Source organism: Dendropsophus ebraccatus, chromosome 5 (assembly GCF_027789765.1).
Source record: "Dendropsophus ebraccatus isolate aDenEbr1 chromosome 5, aDenEbr1.pat, whole genome shotgun sequence".
Taxonomy (NCBI): domain Eukaryota; kingdom Metazoa; phylum Chordata; class Amphibia; order Anura; family Hylidae; genus Dendropsophus; species Dendropsophus ebraccatus.
This window is the reverse complement of record NC_091458.1, coordinates 143,749,897-143,773,975: the sequence shown is the minus strand read 5'-3', so window position 1 is coordinate 143,773,975 and position 24,079 is coordinate 143,749,897. Positions and strand designations below refer to the sequence as shown.

At 46.6% G+C, this 24,079-nt stretch overlaps 1 protein-coding gene across 4 annotated transcripts in view; it reads right to left on the bottom strand.

The window, feature by feature from the left end:
- NAV1 (neuron navigator 1) overlaps nucleotides 1–24,079 on the bottom strand; it is a 300,773-nt gene that overhangs the window by 114,101 nt on the left and 162,593 nt on the right. For all 4 annotated transcript variants that reach the window (XM_069971515.1, XM_069971517.1, XM_069971516.1 and 1 more), the window contains exons 16-17: nucleotides 9,640–9,751; nucleotides 5,996–6,117 (exon numbers count right to left, since the gene is read on the bottom strand). In XM_069971515.1, coding sequence (XP_069827616.1) covers nucleotides 5,996–6,117; nucleotides 9,640–9,751 — 234 coding nt within the window. The remainder of the gene's footprint in view (nucleotides 1–5,995; nucleotides 6,118–9,639; nucleotides 9,752–24,079) is intronic.

Below are 24,079 nucleotides of genomic sequence, written 5' to 3'. Positions count from 1 at the left end.
CTCTCCGCAACCTCCTGTGGTGGAGAGAATGAAGCTTTGATCATTTTTAGAAATCCATCACTGTGAACAGAGTCTGTTCACAGAGATGGCTGTGGCCATCTTGGATCAGATGGCCGCCCTGGGAGGGGAGGGTCAGTGACCAGGTCACTAGGGTTAATTCTGGGGACAGGGGGGGACATGTTCTCATCTCCTCTCACTGTGGATTCACGGTGAGAAGAGATGAAAGCGTTCAGCTGCGCTGGCAATGTCTGTTACCGGTGGCCGCCGTTATACTGGTAATAACGGCGATCGCCGGTGAGGGGACTTGCCGGGACTGACCCCACACTCTGCCCCAACCCCTCAGCTTCCTCCGATAGCTGAGAGGAGGGGGCTGCGGGCATTACCGGCGCCGCTGCACTATTCTGCACCATCGCCATAAAGAGCTGATGGCAGCAGAATAGAGCCTAGTAGTGATCGCCGTAAAAATCTGTATCGACGGTCACTAATAACATAATACATGTATTCTCTGGGTCATTACGGTTACGGCGATACCACATTTGTATAGTTTTTTTTTAACTATTATCACTTTGGCGCAATAGAAACTATCTTCCTAGCAAAAACCCACAAAAACTGTTGCCGCATTGCAAGATCCATAGCGTTCTCATCTTTTGCACGACAGAGCTGGTTTTGGGCTTATTTTTTGCGGGAAGATCTGTAGTTTCTATTGATACCAAGTTTTATATGTATATGACTTTTTGATCTCTTTTATGACGTATTTTCTAAAGTGGATTGATAAAATACAGCTATTCTGGTACTGTTTATTTTTTATTTTTTTTTACAGCGTGTGTTTTGCGATATAATTATTGATATAGTTTTATAGATTGGGTCGTTACGGACGTGGCAATACCAAATATGTATAGGATTTGTGTTTTTGATCACTTTTATGTCACGTTTTATTGTATATGGGGAATGTAATGCATCTTTATTATTGGGGGGGGGGGCTGGGGGGGCTGTTTTGTGTTTGGTGCACACTTTTTTTCACTTTTACACTAGTGTACAGTACTGTACACTAGTGTAAAATTCTTTGATCACTGATACAATACATTGCAGTACCTGATGTACTGCAATGTATTGTATCATGCCTCATGCTGACAGGCAATAGCCACGGCCACCCCTGTCAGCATCAGGCATCTCCATGGTGACCCCAAGGACCTTCATTAGGACCCCGGGATCACCATGGAGACATCGGGACCCCGGACGGCGTCGCTGGACATCGCGATCACGTAAGTGGACCTGCGGCGCCGTCCGGGATCCACCGGGACCCGTTAGATGCCGCTGTCATGGTTTGACAGCGGCATTTAATGGGTTAAACTGCCAGGAGCGGAGAATCCTCCGCTCCGGGCAGTTACAGGAGGGTGTCAGCGGTCACACTGACCGCTGATCACCCGTCCTGCAGCCGCCGCCGGGCGGTAATTTATTCCGATGCGCCCGCCGTTAAAAGGCGTACGCATCGGAATAAAGCCCATTAGTGGCCGCCGTGAATATGCGTGCGGCGGTCACTAAGGGGTTAAAGGGACGTTTCCCAAGTCGCTCTTAAAGGGTCAATACTTAAGCTGGTCTTTAAAGGGTGATACCTAAGTTGCTCTTAAAGGGACTATACCAAAGTAGCTCTTAAAGGGACTGTACCAAAGTTGCTCTTAAAGGGAGGGTATCAAGGGTTAAAGTTTCTCTTAAAGGGAAGTCACTGTTAAAGGGGCGCTCTTTTAAAGCACTATGTATTTCCCTGGAAATGCAAATCTAGTTCACATTGATATCATAGCATTATCATTGTATATTCCTTAAAGAAACACCAATAGGGATTTATTAGCTAAATAGATAGACTAGAGTGAGACAGTTAGCCTATCCCCAGCATATAAAGGTATACATAGAAGAAACAGAAACAGGATCCGATGCGGGGTTGTCCCTATCAGGACACACACTATGCCTAGTTTAGGGATCCAGGATAGGGTGTAACAGGCATGTCCTCTTCACCTGCCCACCCTAACTTTCCTTCCTCCACGTGGTTAGGCAAATGGACGTGGGTTTCACAAGCGGTCTAGGGCATATTTAGTGCAGCGTTTTGTATACCAACCCTATGGGCTAGCATGTAATTGACGGTGATAGTATCACATTTTTTCCTTTTATATCTGGGTAAATTTTATGAGCACAGAAAAGGTTAAGTTTTTGGTTCACTGTCAAACAGGCAAACATTACCTCTCCTATGTTGCTCCCAGGTAAATAAATATAAATAGTGCCTGTAACAGCAGCTTGTGGTATACAAAAATTAAGTAAATATTTTAATAACATATCTATAAACTTTTTATGTCAAATTGCTGATATCCAGATCATCCACAACACCTCTTTCATTCAACACTTTTGCACCTGTTAAAGAAAGAGATTACTATGACACCATCTGCACAGAATGCATGGCACTCCCATCCAAAATATGACCACTGATGGAGGGACATCAGACGTATCCATCGAAGCCAATGAAAAACAAAGTGCATGGAAAAGTTGCACATGCACAGCGTTCGGATGTGTGAAAAATCGTTTTAAGATCGTTTTAAGATCGCCCGTCCGCAGCCCGGCCTGCCCGCAGCCCGGCCCCCCGCTCATCCGCAGCCCAGCCCCACAGTCATCCGCAGCCCCCTGCGCCGGCTCGATCGCCACGCCTGCCAACCCGATCGCCCCCCCGCGCCGCTCCGATCGCCCCCCGCCGCCGCTGATATCGCTCCGATTGCCCCCACCGCGAGCATACCTTACCTGCTCAGCGTAGCGGGTGTTCGAAATTCCCAGATCCCCTCTTCAGTGCATTGATGGGCTGAAGAGGGGAGCCGGGAATTTCAAACGGCTCCTCTTCAGCCAATCAGTGCTGAAGAGGAGCACTGATTGGCTGAAGAAGAGCTGTTTGAAATTCCCGACTCCCCTCTTCAGCCAATCAATGCACGGCAGCACTAATTGGCTGAAGAGGAGCTGTTTCAAATTCCCGTCTCTCTTCTTCAGCCAATCAGTGCTGCCGTGCATTGATTGGCTAAAGAGGGGAGCCGGAAATTTCAAACGGCTCCTCTTCAGCCAATCAGTTCTCCTCTTCAGCACTGATTGGTTGAAGAGGAGCCGTTTGAAATTCCCGGCTCCCCTCTTCAGCCAATCAATGCACGGCAGCACTGATTGGCTGAAGAGGAGAGCCGGGAATTTCAAACAGTTCCTCTTCAGCCAATCAGTGCTGCCGTGCATTGATTGGCTGAAGAGGGGAGCCGGGAATTTCAAACGGCTCCTTTTCAGCCAATCAGTGCTGAGGAGGAGCACTGATTGGCTTAAGAGGTGCTGTTTGAAATTCCCGGCTCCCCTCTTCAGCCAATCAATGCACTGAAGAGGGGAGCCGGGAATTTCGAACACCCGCTACGCCAAGCAGGTAAGGTATGCTCGCAGGGGGGGGGGGCAATCGGAGGGGCGGTTGAAGGCGATCGGAGCGGCAGCGGCGGGGGTGGCGATCGGAGCGGCGGGGGTGGAGATCGGGGCAGCGGGGGTGGCAACCGAGGCGGCGGGGGTGGCGACGGGGATGGCTATCGAGCCAGCGCAGGGGGCTGCGGTTGAGCGGGGGGCCGGGCTGCGGATGAGCGGGGGGCCGGGCTGCAGATGGCTGGACTTTCGCGACGACTGTTTACACGGAACGATCTGCGAATTTTTTGCAAACGGCGAACGACGATTTTATAACATGTTGTAAGATCAAAATGAACGATTTCTCATTCGTCGTTTGATCGTTCGCTGCGTTTACATGTACGATTATCGTTTGAATTCGATTGTTATCATGCAAATTCGCACGATAATCGTTCCTTGTAAACGCAGCATCATATACATCACTTTGTTCAGGCGACTGATTTCAGAAGTCACAGCTGAGAAGAGATACAAACCTATAAGACCCATACTCTTCCAGATTTTCATCTGGCATGGGCATCAAACATAGTTGCAGGAAAACATCCCTTCTCAAAGGACTCAAAAAATGTTGTGCGTACGGGGGCAAGGCAGAATCACTGAGCATTGAAGCAACACCTCCAGAAGTAGCCCACTATTGCCTCCATAATCTACTACACTGTGATCTCAGTATCCAGGATCGAGAGAGCGTCAAATCTTTGCTATCTTTGTACCCCTTTTAGGCCCTAGCATGTTGTTTCAAAACTCCATTTATTACCGTAATATGCAGAAAAATAAAGGTTTAAAAAACATCCAAAAACAAGGTGTTGTCAAAATTTGGGACAATCAAGTACAGAAAGACACATAACAATGGCCCAACATGGACCTTAATGTAGTCGGTGTAAGTAACATAAATGCTGGTTAAGCCAGGACTTCATTAGCAGAGGTAGCTGTCATTGGAGAATCGCACCTCATACCCCACACTTTGGAAAACTTCCTAGGACACTTTCTATGAATGAACATGATTCTCCCAATTTTAATTTTAGCCTATGTTTATTTCTCCTCATGTTCTAAGAATCATAATTTTTTTATTTTTCCACTCCTGTAAAAAGTTTATCTTTTGTGGGATGAGTTGTACCTTCTACTGGGAACCTTTATTTTACTATGTAATGTATTACGCTGAGGGTAAAAAACAAAAAAAAAGATAAACGCATTTATGCAATTTTGTGGGACAATAATGTTTTCCAAGTTCATTGTACAGTAAAATTTGATTTATTCTTCCAGTCAGTATGAATCCAACAATATCAGTGTCACAGACGGGGAGGCAGGGACAAGACACAACAGTGAGCCCTGATGCTGAACCCACCAACTGTCCTTAGGCGGCCATGGACAACCACAAAGACGTTCCCTGTACTATATACGTGCACACAGAACAAGACAGATAAACAAACACAACATCGGATAGTCAAACAAGCAAGGTCAGAACCAAATGGGCAGCATAGTACAAAATAAGGTAACGGTAATCGGATAGTCAAAAAGTCAAGCCAGTGGTCAGGTAACAAAGTCGAGCAAGCAGAGGGAGTTGGACGGGGATTGCATGAATAGACACGGGGAGCTGGGACCAGGGTATGAAACCTAATAGCCAGCGCTGGGAGACTGGCTTAGCTTTCTTTTATGATGACCAAGAGCCCGGTCCGGATCCACATTGGAACGGCACTCTGATCTTCCAGGTTCCAGACAGGTAAAGAAACTAGTCAGTCAAAAGACTTACTCAGCTGTATAATCAAGTCTAGCAGTGATCAGTTTAACTCCTGAATTGCAGGGAAGCTGAGAAGCACGCGGGTGTGTCAAACAAAAGCAAAAACAGGCCCAGTTCACACCAGGCTACTGCACATTCCTGACAATCAGGTTTGGATAAATTTTGTTTTGTGTTACAAAAAATATATATTGAAAAAAAAGTCCCCTAAACTGACCTCTATAATTTTATTTTTACACAGTGACATGTAGTTTTTATGAGTACCACATTTGCAAAGATGTGAGTTTTTGATGTATAGTTTTTTTTTAGGAATATGAAAGCCATCTGAGTCATGTCATTTGCTTATCTTCCCTTGTGGCAGACTCCTGGCACATAGGCAGCTCCCCCCTCCCCTTATAATCTCTCCTGCTGCCTAGTGGACTCAGTGAGTGAATGAGTCATGTCACTAGGGAAGATAAGCAAGTGACATGGACTCAGATGGCTTGCAGTTGCTCGGCCAATAAGAGCTGAGCAAGCTGAGTCACCTGACAAGGCAGGGGAGGGGGAGGCTAGTCCAGCCCTCCTGCTGATGACTCTTTGTCACAAGAAGGAGCTGAGAGAAGAGCCTGGTGACCACAGTAATTAGGTATGTGTGAGTTTAGTGGAGGGGGGAAAAGACAGGGAAGGGAGGCAGATAGGTGATTGAAGCATATTACACAGTTATAAAACTTTGTAATGTGCTTCAATTACTGGGATACAGTTTTTCATGGGAGTTGTCCTTTAAGGGTTCAACTGGAGAAATAAATATTTAAAAGATGCTACATATCTTACCCAGCTCTTCTTCTTCTTCTTTTTGCTGTCACTATCCTTGATACTCCCAGCGCTACAGTGACTTGAAATGCTATTTAAGCTGGAAATGCTATCTGATGAATTCTGACGCCTAATTCGCAATTCTGTAATAGAATAAAATGTATGAAAATAAATGAATACCTCTTTAACACCTCTACAAGGATATTCATGAACGTCCTTCCACAGTCTGCAAATCCAGAGGCTCTCCAGAGAGAAAGGTCAAAAATACAAGTGTTTTTGCTTTAGCAACAGCAGAAACATGTAGACTGATCACAATGCCTCTAATGTAACTATAAATAAAAGTTATTTTTTACCTTCTATACGCTGGATCTGAAACTTTTTTTTAGCACTATACTCTTGGGTTCATGAATTCAAACCCAACCAAGGACAAGCAGGGCTATATTCCCCATTAAGAATTTAAGGGCCTGTGCCGAGAGCATCAGTGTTGAGAGGGGAACAATTAAGTGCGTAAAAAAAAAAATGACATACTTTCCATATAGCTGCTACTATGCTATTTTTTCCTGGGGATTTGCACCCACAGCACGTCATTGTGGCTTTGTAACTGATTTCATCCTTTTGTGAATAAGAACGAGATTCACTGTGAATTTGCTACAGAATGCTGGCTGTTTTTGATGGCTATTTTTGACAGGTTTGCATAAAATAAGAATTCTGATATTTGTGGAATCATCCTCATTGGGTGTATTTAGTCCAAATGCATAGGGCAGCACAATCTCTAAATAGCATCTTGGGGACAAGAGCTGCACGGATTTTAAAACATGACATTTATTGCACTTAACAATCAGGTCCCCATTTAAAAAAAAAAAAAATGCTCACTGACAAAAAAAAGTAATGCACCAAGAAGGAATTTTTGATAGCAAATGAAACTTTGTGTAAACATAATGAAGATATTTGTAAGTGATTACAAAGTTGAAGCAAATAAATACATTGCTTAGGGAAAACTGTACAACTAAAAGGAGGCTTTAGTACACTATTGGGCTATCAATAGCCTGGCATACAGGTTTCATATGGCATCCTGCAGCACATGTGCCCACAGATGTTGTAGCTGGGCATGTAGATCTCGCACAAAGCTGATGCCCCAGCTGGTCCCTCAAATGCTTATCTATAAACCTGGTGACAGGGCAGGCCAAGGAAGTGCTGCAATCTGTTGGAGACACTCCTGGGAAACTCTTGCTGTGTGTGGGTGGGCATTATCCTACTGAAATATGTCAGTTGGAAGCTCTGGAACACATGTAGCTGCAGGATGTCCTGCACATATCCTTGAGTGGTTAGTGACTCTCGTATGACTACTAGGGGTGACTGTCATCACAGCAGCAGTTGGACAGTGTGTCAGTACACAACCAAGGAAGGACTAAAGTGCCGCAAGGCCTTCATATTCGAAAACGACTGTTGGGCCCAAAACACAACCTGGATTTCTTGCTAAAGACAATATTGTTCCAGTCCACAGCAGTCCAGGTTTCTCAGTCATGACAGCACTGAAAATGAAGTTGATGGTGGCTAGATGTCAATGACAGGACATGTAATGTGCACAATTTGCTTTTATTAAGAGCTTAGAAATGATTAGGGTAAAACAGGGGTGTGTAATAAAGGGGCCACTTGTGTCTGGAAGGTGGATAAGAAAACTGTACAAGGTGCTTGTTAATAATAATAAAAAAAAAAAATTAATAATAAAAATTGTCATAGTCCCTCCCCCAATAAAAGTTTAAATCTACCCCTTTTCTCATTATACAAATAAAACATGTATAAACAAATAAACATATATCGTAGCGTGCAATCAAGATACAACAATACTATTCCTGTACAGCGTAAACGCAAAGAGGAGAGAAGTGCCAGGATTGCAGATTTTTTGTCGCATTATAACTAGAGATCATGGCGCAAAAAAAAATCATGCCTACAGCAGCCCTGTAGGTGGAAAAAAGAAACATGCAATAATGACACATGGGCTGGTGATTAAGGCCAAAAAAGGCTGCAGAGGCTTAAAGGTCAACTCCAGGCAAAATGTATTTTTTATTATGTTATTACATATAGAAAGTTAGGCAAATTCCTAATATACACTAAATATGGAAAATGCAGATAAAGTGCTGTTTCCCTCAACTTAGTAGATCCGGCAGGCTTCAATTTCTCTAAAAAAAACTACGACGTCATGAATCAGGTGTAATTCATGTGAAGTGTCCAGCAGGGGCGCAGTATATGGAGAAATTACATTGTAAGAATAACTAGGGACCACGAGTGCCAGTAGCCCCATCCATGGCATATAGGACGGGGCTGCTGGCACTTGTGGTGCGGCTGCCCCCCCACGCCAGCAGCCCCCAGTGAACACCCCCCCAAAGACCCCCAAAACTACCCCCATCAAAAGTACCAGCAGCCCCGTCCACTGCCCAGACCTGTGAAAACACCCGGGGGGGGGGGGGGGCACAAGTGCCAGCAGCCCTGTCCTATGTGCCGTGGACGGGCCTGCTGGTACTTGTGATCCCTAGTTACTCTTACAATGTATTTTCTCCATATACTCTATATACAGTAGGGGGTGCTGGACACTTCATATTAATTACTCCTGATTTGTGATGTCACGGTTTTTTAGAGAAATTGAAGCCTGCCTGATCTACTAAATTGAGGGAAATAGCACTTTATGTGAATTTCCCATAATTAGGAATTTATCTAACTTTCTTTATGCAATGATATATAAAAAAAATACATTTTGCCCGGAGTTGTCCTTTAATTGTCAGGTAAGAAAGTAGTGTACACAATTTATAGGGTGTGGGATCTACTGGTTACTAATGTATTTAAAGGGGAACTCCGGATAAGAAAAACTTGTTTTCTATTAAAAATACATTAAAAGTTATATGGATGTGTCTATACAATGTATTACTGTATCTGTACGGTTCTGCCACACTGGTAGCTAATAGAAATCCAGGAAGTGAAAAAAAATGGCCTCTGTTCCAATTCACATTGTCTCCTGCTCCTTCTGCTCTCCCCCCTTATAAGACATAACTTACATGCCTCTGTCTCACATTGTGTGTGTTTGCTGATGATGTAGACAGGGGGCAGGGCGTGATGTCATAGGGGGCTTGGCTGGATAACCCAATCCCCTGACTGATTCACTATCTCTGTCCGGCCAGAAGCATCTGCTACACTAATTTTACTGATTGTATGGGAGGGGGACTGTGATGATCACATGAGGGAAAGCATTGCATTCTGGGAAATGCTAAACCAGAAACGACAGAAACACAATACAGAGCAAAATCCCCCCAAACAAATGGATTTTTGGTCGTTTCAAAACTGGGATAGACAGGTAAGTAATGCGTTATGCTTCTGCAGAAGTTTCATTTTTTTAACCTCTATCTGGAGTTCCCCTTTTAAATGGGATGGAATAACAGTTATATTTGGCATTATATTGCTTTTTTCTTTACATTAAAATATTTCAATCTGGTGTATCTCAAAGTACTATATTCTATTATTTTCCAGGACGTTGTCGATATTTATGTACACAAAACACTGTACTATATTGTGGTATTTTAGAGTTTATTAAAAAAAAAAAAATGTAAAAAACTAAATGAACATTTTGAAAATCTATAAAAATATTTGCATAAAATAAAACACGCTTGACTTACCTCTCGGTGCAGGATCATGAGGATTAAGAGCACCTTGAATAACAGCTTGTGCTTCAGAGTTTTTTGATTTAAGTAAATCGATAGTTTCTCTCAGTTCCGAAAGCTCTGAGTCCTAGTATAGAGAAGTAATAATCATTATCACATCCTGAAATCTCAAAATTCAGCAGCATAAGCAATCTAAAAATTAGCATAGGGTTTTGCACCTATTTTCAGGTGAGCAAAATTTTTTGGCCAATTTTTTTTCTTTTTATGAACCAGTATTCAATCGGCTATTTTATTAGATGCAGCTTTTTTTAAAATCTGCCTGTTTTGAGCATTCACCAAAAATTTGCATAATCCAGGATTTGCACCCAATTTATTATTTGAACAAGTTTTAGAGCAGGAAATATTGAAAAAATCTGTAACCGGTAAACAGAGTTTGTCTCTGTTCACTGTGTAGCAGTGGCAATATGTAACTGCAGCTCAGCTTCCACTTGTAGTCTACAGCTGAACAACTGTGTAGTCTACAGCTGAACAACTGCTTTGCGCGGGTGGGGGTTTCAGCACTCCACCTATCTTACAGATAGCTCATCAGAGAGTTCCATAGTTTTACTGCTCTTACGGTAAAGAATTCCTGTTTGTGATAATAGTGAAACCTTCTTTCCTCTAGAAGTACAGGCCTAGATATAAAAGATCACAACAAACATCTCTGTACTGTTCATTCATATATTTGTACATCGTGATCAGATCAGATTTCTCTTAACTAATTATCCCCAAGCTTGATAACCTGTCTTGGTCCTGTAACCCCCCCATTCCTTTAATGACCTTGGCCGCCCTCCTCCGCTCCAGTTCAGCTGTGTCCTTCTTACATACAAGTTCCCAAAACTGTACACAGTATTCCATGTGTGGTCTGAACAGTGATTTGTAAATAGGCAAACCTATATTTTTATCTTTAGCATCTATGCCCCTTTTAAGATTCTTTTCCAAACGCATTAGTAACATGAATACAGGAGCTGAGACCTCCAAAGCAAAATACCAGGGAGATCTACATGGGGGTACATCACTGCCCTCACATTTTGGGGCCTTTCCAAACCTAAACTGAGTCCCAGGTGGAGAAATTTAAACTAAAAACTTTTCAGAAAAGAAGTGATGTGGATCTACCACCTGAAAAGCTTGAGCCCACAGGGCTTTACTTTTTCCCATTCATTTAGATTAGTCAGCCAGACATGTCCCCATGATGTGACAAATGTATGAATGTAAATAACACACCACTGTGCAGATGCACAATACGCCATAAATATACGGAGAATCTAAATCTTCCCGTTCTTTAAAGGGGTATTCCCCCCAAGAGCTAAAAAAATGAAATGCTCCCAAACCTAGCTGGCCTTACTCACCAAGTCCCCCTGAGTATTTTGAGCCGTCTCTTATCTTTCTAGCTGCTGCCGTTCCTGAGTTACAACTTTTTCTAAAACATGGTCTGCCGGTGTAGCAGAGCTGAGTTGGCGGAGACGCCGGTGTAGCAGAGCTGAGTTGGGGATGCCGGTGTAGCAGAGCTGAGTTGGGGATGCCGGTGTAGCAGAGCTGAGTTAGGGATGCCGGTGTAGCAGAGCTGAGTTGGCGGTGATGCGGGCGATTGCGAGGAGCGGAGCTTGTCGCGGGTGATCGCGGGGGGCGGAGCTAGTCGAGCGTGATTGCGGGGGCGGAGCTAGTCGCTGGCGATTGCGGGGGCGGAGCTAGTCACGGGAGATTGCGGGGACGGAGCTAGTCGTGGCGATTGTGGGGGCGGAGCTTGCCGTGGGCGATCTGGACACAGGGGGTGAGCTCTGGGCTGGGGGTGACCGGGTGGCTGCTGTTAGAGAGGGATGCAGTCCCAGCTGCGCTCATCACTGTCTCCCTCTCTAACAGCAGCCACCCCATCAGTGTTCTCAGTCACTTCACTGTGCTGGGACTGAGGACACGTGATGCCGACACGGAGGGTGGGGGCCAGGAGCAGGGAGCGGTGTCAGTGTGGACTGAGGTCTGATGATTCTATGCAATCCGTGGGGGTGAATGCAGCTGGATAACAGCAAAACTGTGCAGAATTCATAATAACTTTATATTGGAAAGATGGAAAGCTACGGGTGGGCAGCGTATTAATGCAAAAATAATTTGGGGGGGAATACCCCTTTAAATACTAAATCACACTGGCCAACTTAAGTGATTCGATGGATGAAGGGAATAATAGTTTGATATCATAGTTCCCTTAATAAGCTGGCCCTGACATTAAAACGACTCTATACACAATCTACCCTCTCAAACTGCTTGTACCGTCGGATAGCTGCTTTTTATCCAAGATCTGTCCAGGGGTCCGTTCGGCAGGTGATGCAGTTAAAGTCCTAAAAAACAACTTTTAAACTCACAGCCCTGTGTTAAATTGGTGTGGCCTAGAGTGTCTGTGCCCTAGGCCTGCACCGCCCCTCCGTCCCTCCTCTCCACCCTCTTCCCCAATAGGTATGCCCCTGGACAGGATTTTTCCTCATCATCACATGTGCAGTGTTCAGTCATGTGTTGGATCGTTAAGGCACATGTGCAGTGTTCAGACAAGTGATGATTAGGAGAAATCCTGGCCAGGGGCATTCCTTATGATGAATAGGGCGGTAAGGAGGAACAGAGAGGTGGTACAGGCCAGGTCATCACAACCCAGGAGAAAATGACTTGCAGCAGGGGTCCCACGGCCACAGGTCACCGTGGGCACGGGGAGAGGTAATTTCCCCCCTCCTCCTGTAAGATGCCGGGTTTTAGAAAACACCAGACTTGTCCTTTAAAGTCTCTAAGGGAGGTTATGTGGACTCCAGCTCCAGGTTAGTTCTCTCAGACCCGCTACTTCTTGACAAAGGCACATAGTGCCGAAACTTTTTGAGGGGGAGCGTAGTGAATGTTTTTATGATTCTATGCGTGATTGAGCTGGGCAAAATTACTGATGACTGCAATTGCAGCACACTCTAGGAGAGAGATATAAAAGTGGTACAGTGGACACGCATAGGACTTAGGGGTCTGAGCAACACACTTACCAATACAATCAAAGCTCAGTTTGGCAGCGCCAGATTTAAAAGGGAAATGTGTCACAAAGTTAAAAAAAATTGAAAATGATAAAATTGAATTTGTTATTTTTTTGTTAATTATAGTGCTTGAAAAGCACTATATTGTAATCCGTATTCTTCTTCTTCTTCCGTTTCTTCTTCTTCCAGCCATTTTTCTGCACGTAATACAGCCCGAACCGCTTTGCGCACACACTCCATTCAAACTGCGTTTCAAAGCCCTCGGCGGTGTGAGGTGTGCTATCTATATTTTGTTTCGATCGGATTTGTTGTTTTTAAGAAATTTACGTTAAACGACCCCAAATTTCCCATAGAAAATAATGGCCCATTGCAAATAATGGCCACACTCTAACCGCTAACAGCCAATCACAGCACATATGCAAATAGCTGAAAAATAGCAGCCAATAGGAACTCTAAGGTTTTGTCAGGCAATGTATCACACCATCCACAGTCACATGTCCACTATTGGCCAATAGAAGATGTAATATATGGAAGGTCCTTAATGATTTTGTCTCACTGACATGAGGAAGATTGTCATGGTAACCGAGCAATGATCTTTACCATTATAAGTACCCAGATCGCTCTTAAAGGGACCCAGGTCGCCCTTAAAGGAACGCAAGTCGCTCTTAAAGGGACCCAAGTCGCTCTTTTTTTTTTTTTTTTTAAGAATTTATTTAAACGTTTTTTGTTTCATGGAGGAAAGACATACAGAAACAAAACCAGGTACAATCCACCCGTCACAAGTTAAACAGAGACACATCCTCAGAAATATGTGCGAGCTACAATGATACAGTAAGGAAGGATGATAACAAATGCATCTCAAACACCTAAACTGTCAGAAAACAGCAGTCAAGTTCAGTTAGGAAGGACGGAACAGCATGCACATACAGGGACAGCGCCGCACCTCCCCCCCCCAGCCAGAGAACCCATAGAAAGGCTCAATTGTCGGCCGTCTCATCCAGCATAAGCCAATGGATCCATATTTTCTTAAATTTCTGGGGGCATTTGCGATGTTCGTAGAGGGCCTCATATAGCGGGATGTATTTATTAACTATCTGTTTCCAACGAGCCAGAGAAGGGACATCCACACACTTCCACTCCATGGCTATAATTTTTTTGGCGCAGAATAAAAGAAATCTGATGAACATCCTATAACATTTGTTTCGTGTGATTCCATTAATAAGTCCTAACAGACAGACAGACAGAAGGGGTACAAACAAAGGGGAAATCAAAGTGATCAGACAGAAATTGCAAGACTGAACGCCAGAAGGTTTGCACTTTAGGGCATGACCGTACAGCATGCATGAAAGTACCGACATCCGACATACATTTGAAGCAGGTATCCGATGGGGACACCCCCATCTTCCTGAGTCTCTCCCGAGTATAATACGTCCGCATTAGAAAGCGAAACTGAATCAACCGGTCTCTAGCGCTAACCACCGTAGAATAATACATGTGCACCACCTCTTTCCACTGCTGTTCCCCCAGGGAGGGGATTTTCACCACCCACCTCTCATATGCCTTCTGAAAGGGGGATGAGTTTTCTGGGCACAGTAGTAAATAACTATGTGTCAGAGGCTTATCCAGGTCAGGGGAACCTAAAAGCTTCTCGGCCGGCGTGAACTCCAGGAGAACCATGAGGATGCCAAACTGAGAGTGAACAGCGTGACGCAGCTGCAGATAATGAAAAAACACTGTGCGAGGTATCCCATAGAGTTCACACATGTCAGAGAAGGAGCGGAACACATTATCAGATGAAAAGATATGTGATAAATATCGAACCCCGTGTTTACCCCAAAGAGAAGCACCCTGTAGGCCCAAGAGTTCAGGGAGATGAGGGTTGAGCCATAGGGGTGTACGGGGGGAAAAGGGGGGTGAGGACATCTGTCTGTGTACCACTCTCCAAACCTTCTGTACCGTAGCTAGAGGAGGAGCCCAAGTTGAAGAAGGAGTGTATCTATAAAGGGTGTTCGTCAAACCCTCGTAGGAGCCCACCAGCGCCCCGGCCAACGCCACGCTGCATTACTAAGATCCAGGTCTAACCACCAATTAGCATATACCAGCTGAGAGGCTAGAAAATAGTGATACATATTAGGAGCAGCAAGGCCCCCCTGATGCTTAGGCGCAAGGAGGTGAGAGTATCCAATCCTAGGAGACCCGCCCTGCCAGTAGAAGGATCTTAGAATCTTGGCCAAATCTGTAAAGAACTGTTTAGGAGGAAAGACAGGAGAAGCGTGAAACAGGTAGAGGAATTTAGGAAGGAAGATCATTTTAAAGATGTTAATCATACCTAGTAGGGAAAGCGGAAGGGGCCCTCATTTCTGTAAGTGGAGATTAGTAACCGACAGGAGAGGCGTTAGGTTTAGGGACATGTAGCTGCATCTACCAAACTGGTCGCACTCCACCTGAGAGACCTCAACCGGCAGAGCTTTAGAGATGAGTACAGAGACACCTCTAGAGGATGTGGAGTAAGTAGCATGATACCCCTTGGCTATCCAGGCCCTCTTCAGAGCCAGGGTTTTCTGCCCGATCACGTGCGTCTCCTGCAAACAGATAATGTGAGGAGAATGACGGTTCACAAAATCCAGCACCAGGGACCTTTTGAATTTAGAGTTGAGACCCCTCACATTCCAACTAAGAACTCTAAGGGACGCCATCACAGTGACTATAAAATGTTAACAGACCTATCAGAGCCATCAGCCAAGGGGGGGAAAGGCGCAGCCACACACACCGCCAAACACTCCACACAACAGACTGGACAAACAAGAGACAAACAACAAACGTAGAACACACAAAAAGAGTAAACATCCTAGTCAACCTGACTGGGTACCCAACTCCCTGTCTAACACCACAGAACTACAAGTGCAGACCTTGAACCCTAACTGAACACTAATCGACAGAGCTAGTCGCTGCTGAGGCAAGTTACACTATACTACAGCTAAAGAATCCCCAACACACCCCCACCCCCCGATCAAGTGAAAAGAGACCCCCCCCCCAACATCCAACCAGGTGAACCAAGGAGTTTTAACCACAAACTAAAGACTCATGAATATCAAATGTAGGCGAACAGTCCCGGATTATAGAGCGACTGGAACACCAGAAGCAGAAACATCACCGTCCGATTCTTCAATTAGCCGGTAGGACATGCGGAGCCGCCTCCACCCACTCCAGGGCAGCCGAGGGGGACGTGAAGAATTTTGTAGTATTGCCATCCACCACGCGCAGGCGATCAGGGTACATCATGGAGTATTTGTATCCCTTGACACGAAGTTTGTTACGGACTTCTGTAAATTGTGTGCGCTGCTTCCGTATTTCCACAGAGAAATCAGGGTAGAAGGACACTCTGCTGTTGTCAATCATGACTTCCCCCTTGACCCGAACCGCCCTCAGGATGGCATCTCGATCACGAAAGTGAAGTAGTCGAAACAGGAAAGGCCTAGGGGGGGGCCCCCGGCAGGTTTAGCGGGAACTCGATGAGCTCGCTCAATTGTGAAGTAGGCAGAGAAGGTCTCAGCAGGCAGGATTTGACGTAGCCAGCGTTCAGTAAATGCCACAGGATCGTCACCCTCCGTTTTTTCAGGCAACCCCACGATGCGGACGTTGTTCCTTCTAAGCCTGTTTTCAAAATCGTCCGCACGGGCCATGACAGCTTTCACCTGACGCTGCAAGTCGACGATATGAGCAGGAATAGGATGAACAGTGTCCTCCATCTCCGAAACCCTCCTCTCCACCTCAGTGGTGCGCTCCCGAATCTTTTGGGTTTCATGCCCCAGAATGACAAAGTCCTGGCGAAGTTCGTCCACCTTGGTAACGAGCATCGATTGACAGGTATTTATAGCAGCCAGGATTTCAGAGAATTTCCCGTCTATGACAGAGGCTGTGTATTGGGACCGTTCGGGAGAATGTAGTCGGGATGGGCTAGGAGAGCCCTCAAAGCAGGATACATGGCTATCCCGAGAAGCATCCCTACGGCGCGCCATGGGTCTGGAGAAGCGTTCCAGCTGTTTAGCCGCTTGTGCCTGCCCTTTTGTGGGAAGAGGGCTGCGCTCTTCAGGGGTCCCCTCAATGCCCTCAGGCACAGAGTCTATATCCGAGGGGGGACGAGAGGGAGCAGCTGGAGCCCCCTTGTTCTTCTTATTCTTAGTAGAGTTTTGCCCTCCTCTGGAGCCTCCCATAACACCTGGGGGGCAAACAGCACAGGTAACACAGCCGCCAGTGAGAATATGACAGGATACAGTCTTCAGGAGAAAGGCAGGCAGGTATTTAGATAACAGAGGAGAGCAGCTATGGGTAGCCCCGGCAGGTCTAAGGCACAGGGTGTACAGTTAAAGTCTCAACAGTCCATGGCCTCCACCGTAGCAGCCGGAGGAGAGCTCACACCATACCCCACACCCAAGGCATATTTAGGAGCAGTGTGCACAGCCAATGTCTGTCAAAGGGGACCGGAGCTGAGATCCATGCTGGGCCAGTGTCTGCAGGGCAGTAGGAAGGAGGCTGCTTTGTAACTAAAATGGCGGCCGCGGGCGGGCAGATATGGCGGGAAGGTGCCACACAGGGGCCACCACCAGGCAGTAGTATTGCTGACCTTGGGCCCTAACCAGCCAAGCGCCCGGGGTGACTGGAGGGTATGCAGAGAGGACTGCCACTAACTGTCTCATCCAGAGAGAGGAGGGAAAGTCCTGAGGCGTAATGGCGGCCGCCGGGAGGAGGGTCAGAGCCGGGCACACTCACCATCCGTCACACCACCGCTGTACGGAGAGAGCCACCGGAGGATGCACTGCTCCTGAGAGGCCGCAGGGGAGACCGGAGGGATGTACAGCTGCTGCTGGCCACCTGTGGTGAGTTCTCCGTGCGGCGAGCACACCGCAGCACCGCCTGTCACAATAGGCCGCAGAGCCGGAGGGTCTTGTGCGGGACTCCACCAGCCACCCGGATCGCCTGAAGGAGCACGGGGGTCACCGGACACCACGGGGGGTGAGTTGAGGCCGGGGGGAGAGCCCGTTCAGGAGAAATTCAGAAGTAAGAGTCAGGAGTAGCGTCCACCTCAGGCAGCCATCAGAACACGCCCCCACCCAAGTCGCTCTTAAAGGGACGGGAGCCATGTCGCTCTTAAAGGGACCAAAGTCGTTCTTAAAGGGACCCAAGTCGCTCTTAAAAGGACGGGACCCAAGTCACTCTTAAAGGGTCCCAGGTAGCTCTTAAAGGGATCCAAGTCGCTCTTAAACTGACGGGACCCAAGTTGCTCTTAAACGGACGGGACGCATGTTGCTCTTAAAGGGACCCAAGTCACTCCAAAAGGTATGGGACCCATGTCGTTTCTAAAGAGACACATGTCGCTAGAGTGACCTGAGTACTTTTAATAGCGACCCGGGTCCCTTTAAGAGCGAACTGGGTCCCTTTAAGAGCCACCTGGGTCCCTTTAAGAGCGTCCTGGGTCCCTTTAAGAGCAAAATATGTCCCTTTAAGTGTGAAATTGGTCCCTTTAAGAGTGAAATTGGTCCCTTTAAGAGCGACCTGGGTCCCTTGAAGAGCGACCTGGGTCCCTTGAAGAGCGACCTGGGTCCCTTTAAGAGCAAAATATGTCCCTTTAAGAGCGAAATATGTCAATTTAAGAGCGACCTGGGTCCCTTTAAGAGCGAAATGGGCCCCTTTAAGAGCGACCTGGGTCCCTTTAAGAGCAAAATATATCCCTTTAAGCGTGAAATTGGTCCCTTTAAGAACGAAATGGGTCCCTTTAAGAGCGACCTGGATCCCTTAAAGAGCGTCCTGGGTCCCTTAAAGAGCGAAATGGGTCCCTTTAAGAGCGAAATGGGTCCCTTTAAGAGCAAAATATATCCCTTTAAGCGTGAAGTTGGTAACTTTGAGAGCGACCTGGGTCCCTTTAAGAGCGACCTGGGTCCCTTTAAGAGCGAAATATGTCCCTTTAAGAGCAAAATGGGTCCCTTTAAGAGCGACCTGGGCCCCTTTAAGAGCGACCTGGGTCCCTTTAAGAACAAAATATGTCCCTTTAAGAGCGAAATATGTCCCTTTAAGAGCAAAATAGGTCCCTTTAAGAGCGACCTGGGTCCCTTTAAGAGCAAACTGGGTCACTTTAAGAGCGACATGGGTCCCATTAAGAGCGTCCTGGGTCCCTTTAAGAGCGACCTGGGTCCCTTTAAGAGCGACCTGGGTCCCTTTAAGAGCAAAATATGTCCCTTTAAGAGCGAAATATGTCCCTTTAAGAGCAAAATGGGTCCCTTTAAGAGCGACCTGGGTCCCTTTAAGAGCAAAATATGTCCCTTTAAGAGCGAAATATGTCCCTTTAAGAGCAAAATGGGTCCCTTTAAGTGTGATCTGGGTCCCTTTAAGAGCGAAAGGGATCCCTTTAAGAGCGAAATGGGTCCCTTTAAGAGTGACCTGGGTCCCTTTAAAAGCGAAATATGTCCCTTTAAGAGCGAAATATTTCCCTTTAAGAACAAAATGGGTCCCTTTAAGAGCGAAATGGGTCCCTTTAAGAGCGACCTTGGTCCCCTTAAGAGCAAAATTGGTCCCTTTAAGAGCGACCTGAGTCCCTTTAAGAGCGATCTGGGTCCCTTTAAGAGCGAAATAGGTCCCTTTAAGAGCGAAATGGGTCCCTTTAAGAGCACCCTGGGTCCCTTTAAGAGCTACCTGGGTCCCCTTAAGAGCGACCTGAGTCCCTTTAAGAGCGACCTGGGTCCCTTTAAGAGCAAAATATGTCCCTTTAAGAGCTAAATATGTCCCTTTAAGAGCAAAATGGGTCCCTTTAAGAGCGACCTGGGTCCCTTTAAGAGCTAAATGGGTCCCTTTAAAGGGAACCTGTCACCCCCCGTGCCGGGGTGACAGGCTCCCGACCCCCCGTTAGAGACCCCTATACTTACCTCATCCCACCGGGTCCCGCTTCTGGATTCGGTCGGGTCCCGGAGATCTCAGCCGCTGCAGCCCGGCGCGCGCGCTGACAGATGAGTCCAACGCTCATAGAGAATGACGGAGCGCTGGACTCTCCTGTCATTCTCTATGGGTGTTGGACTCATCTCTCAGCGCGCGCGCCGGGCTGCAGCGGCTGAGATCTCCGGGACCCGACCGAATCCAGAAGCGGGACCCGGTGGGATGAGGTAAGTATAGGGGTCTCTAACGGGGGTCGGGAGCCTGTCACCCCGGTACGGGGGGTGACAGGTTCCCTTTAAGCACGAAATTGGTCCCTTTAAGAGTGAAATAGGTCCCTTTAAGAGCGACCTGGGTTCCTTTAAGAGTAATCTGGGTCCCTTTAAGAGCGAAATATGTCTCTTTAAGAGCGAAATGGGTCCTTTTAAGAGCGACCTGGGTCCCTTTAAGAGCGACCTGGGTCCCTTTAAGAGCGAAATAGGTCCCTTTAAGAGCGAAATTGGTCCCTGTAAGAGCGAAATTGGTCCCTTTAAGAGCGACCTGGGTCCCTTTAAGAGCGACCTGGGTCCCTTTAAGAGCAAAATAGGTCCTTTTAAGAGCGACCTGGGTCCCTTTAAGAGCGACCTGGGTCCCTTTAAGAGCGAAATGGGTTCCTTTAAGCGTGAAATTGGTCCCTTTAAGAGTGAAATTTGTCCCTTTAAGAGCGACCTGGGTCCCTTTTAGAGCGACCTGGGTCCCTTTAAGAGCAAAAATGGGTCCCTTTAAGAGCGACCTGGGTCCCTTTAAGAGCGAAATATGTCCCTTTAAGAGCAAAATGGGTCCCTTTAAGAGCGACCTGGGTCCCTTTAAGAGCGACCTGGGTCCCTTTAAGAGCTAAATGGGTCCCTTTAAGCATGAAATTGGTCCCTTTAAGAGTGAAATTGGTCCCTTTAAGAGCGACCTGGGTCCCTTTAAAAACTAAATATGTCCCTTTAAGAGCGAAATGGGTCCTTTTAACAGCGACCTGGGTCCCTTTAAGAGCGACCTGAGTCCCTTTAAGAGCGACCTGGGTCCCTTTAAGAGCAAAATATGTCCCTTTAAGAGCGAAATATGTCCCTTTAAGAGCAAAATGGGTCCCTTTAAGAGCGACCTGGGTCCCTTTAAGAGCGACCTGGGTCCCTTTAAGAGCTAAATGGGTCCCTTTAAGCACGAAATTGGTCCCTTTAAGAGTGAAATAGGTCCCTTTAAGAGCGACCTGGGTTCCTTTAACCCTTTAAGGACATGGCCCATTTTCGTTTTTACGTTTTCGGTTTTTCCTCCTTGTGTTTAAAAGGTCATAGCACTTGCATTTTTCCACCTAGAAACCCACATGACCCCTTATTTTTTGCGTCACTAATTGTACTTTGCAATTACAGGCTGAATTTTTGCATAAAGTACACTGCGAAACCAGAAAAAAATTCGAAGTGTGGTGAAATTGAAAAAAAAAACGCATTTCTTTTATTTGGGGGAAATGTGTTTTTACGCCATTCACCCTGGGGTAAAACTGACTTGTTATGCATGTTCCTCAAGTCGTTACGATTAAAACGATATATAACATGTATAACTTATATTGTATCTGATGGCCTGTAAAAAATTCAAACCGTTGTTAACCAATATACGTTCCTTAAAATCGCTCCATTCCCAGGCTTATAGCGCTTTTATCCTTTGGTCTATGGGGCTGTGCGAGGTGTCATTTTTTGCGCCATGATTTGATCTTTCTATCGGTACCTTGATTGCCCATATACGTCTTTTTGATTGCTTTTTATTAAATTTTTTCTGGATTTGATGCGACCAAAAATGCGCAATTTTGCACTTTGGGATTTTTTTGCGCTGACGCCGTTTACCGTACGAGATCAGGAATGTGATTAATTAATAGTTCGGGCGATTACGCACGCGGCGATAGCAAACATGTTTATTTATTTATTTATTTGTTTACTTTTATTTAAAACCTGGGAAAAGGGGGGTGATTCAGACTTTTATTAGGGGAGGGGGCTTTTTACTATTAACAACACTTTTTTTTTTTTTTTTACACATATACTAGAAGCCCCCCTGGGGGACTTCTAGTATATACACTTGGATCTCTCATTGAGATCTCTGCAGCATAGATATGCTGCAGAGATCCATGAGATCGGCACTCGTTTGCTTTCGGCTGCTGCAGCCGAAAACGAACGAGTGCCGAGCCGAGGACGGCGCCATCTTGGACGCGTCCCCGGCCGGCATCAGTAACGGAGATCGCTCCTCCGGGACAAGGTCCCGGAGGAGCGATCTCCCCCACTAGACACCAGGGAAACGTTGCCTCCGGTAATCGGAGGCAGCTGTCAACTTTGACAGCTGCCTCCGATTAGCTAATTAGCGGGCACGGCGATCAGACCGTGCCCGCTAATAGCAGCGGTCCCGGGCTACTCGCGGCACCCGGGATCGCGGCACTTCAAAGCGGCGGCCCCGCTTTGAAGTGCAAGTGAGGACATAGGACGTACCGGTACGTCCTATGTCCTTAAGAGGTTAAGAGTAATCTGGGTCCCTTTAAGAGCGAAATATGTCTCTTTAAGAGCGAAATGGGTCCTTTTAAGAGCGACCTGGGTCCCTTTAAGAGCGACCTGGGTCCCTTTAAGAGCGAAATAGGTCCCTTTAAGAGCGAAATTGGTCCCTTTAAGAGCGAAATTGGTCCCTTTAAGAGCGACCTGGGTCCCTTTAAGAGCAACCTGGGTCCCTTTAAGAGCAAAATAGGTCCTTTTAAGAGCGACCTGGGTCCCTTTAAGAGCGACCTGGGTCCCTTTAAGAGCGAAATGGGTCCCTTTAAGCGTGAAATTGGTCCCTTTAAGAGTGAAATTTGTCCCTTTAAGAGCGACCTGGGTCCCTTTTAGAGCGACCTGGGTCCCTTTAAGAGCAAAATGGGTCCCTTTAAGAGCGACCTGGGTCCCTTTAAGAGCGAAATATGTCCCTTTAAGAGCAAAATGGGTCCCTTTAAGAGCGACCTGGGTCCCTTTAAGAGCTAAATGGGTCCCTTTAAGCATGAAATTGGTCCCTTTAAGAGTGAAATTGGTCCCTTTAAGAGCGACCTGGGTCCCTTTAAAAACTAAATATGTCCCTTTAAGAGCGAAATGGGTCCTTTTAAGAGCGACCTGGGTCCCTTTAAGAGCGACCTGGGTCCCTTTAAGAGCGAAATGGGTCAGTTTAAGAGTGAAATTGGTCCCTTTAAGAGCGACCTGGGTCCCTTTAAGAGCGACCTGGGTCCCTTTTAGAGCGACCTGGGTCCCTTTAAGAGCAAAAATGAGTCCCTTTAAGAGCGACCTGGGTCCCTTTAGGAGCGAAATGGGTCCCTTTAAGAGCGACCTGGGTCCCTTTAAGAGCGAAATATGTCCCTTTAAGAGCAAAATGGGTCCCTTTAAGAGCGACCTGGGTCCATTTAAGAACGAAATATGTCCCTTTTAAGAGCACAATAGGTCCCTTTAAGAGCAAAATGGGTCTTTTTAAGAGCGACCTGGGTCCCTTTAAGAGCGAAATATGTCCCTTTAAGAGCAAAATGGGTCCCTTTATGAGCGACCTGTGTCCCTTTAAGAGCGACCTGGGTCCCTTTAAGAGCGACCTGGGTAATTTAAGAGTCACCTGGGTCCCTTTAAGAGCGAAATATGTCCCTTTAAGAGCGACCTGGGTCCATTTAAGAGTGAAATATGTCCCTTTAAGAGCGACCTGGCTCCCTTTAAGAGCGAAATGGGTCCTTTTAAGAGCGACCTGGGTCCCATTAAGAGCGAAATATGTCCCTTTAAGAGAAAAATGGGTCCCTTTATGAGCGACCTGGGTCCCTTTAAGAGCGACCTGGGTCCCTTTAAGAGCGACCTGGGTACCTTTAAGAGCGACCTGGGTACCTTTTAGAGTGACCTGGGTCCCTTTAAGAGCGAAATATGTCCCTTTAAGAGCGACCTGGGTCCCTTTAAGAGTGAAATATGTCCCTTTAAGAGCGACCTGGCTCCCTTTAAGAGCGAAATGGGTCCCTTTAAGACCGAAATGGGTCCCTTTAAGATCGAAATGGGTCCCTTTAAGAGTAAAATCGGTCTCTTTAAAGTCGACCTGGGTCCCTTTAAGAGCGACCTGGGTCCCTTTAAGAGTGACCTGGTTCCCTTTAAGAGCGACCTGGCTCCCTTTAAGAGCGAAATGGGTCCCTTTAAGAGCGAAATGGTTCCCTTTAAGAGCGAAATGGGTCCCTTTAAGAGCGACCTGGGTCCCTTTAAGAGCGACCTTGGTCCCTTTAAGAGCGACCTTGGTCCCTTTAAGAGCGACCTGGGTCCCTTTAAGAGCGACCTTGGTCCCTTTAAGAGTGACCTGGGTCCCTTTAAGAGCGAAGGGACCCAGGTCGCTCTTAAAGCGACCCCGGTCACTCCTAAAGGGACCCATGTTGCTCTTAAAGGGACGGGAGCCAAGTTGCTCTTAAAGGGATGCGACCCAAGTCGCTCTTAAAGAGACGGCACCCAGGATTAAAGTTTCTC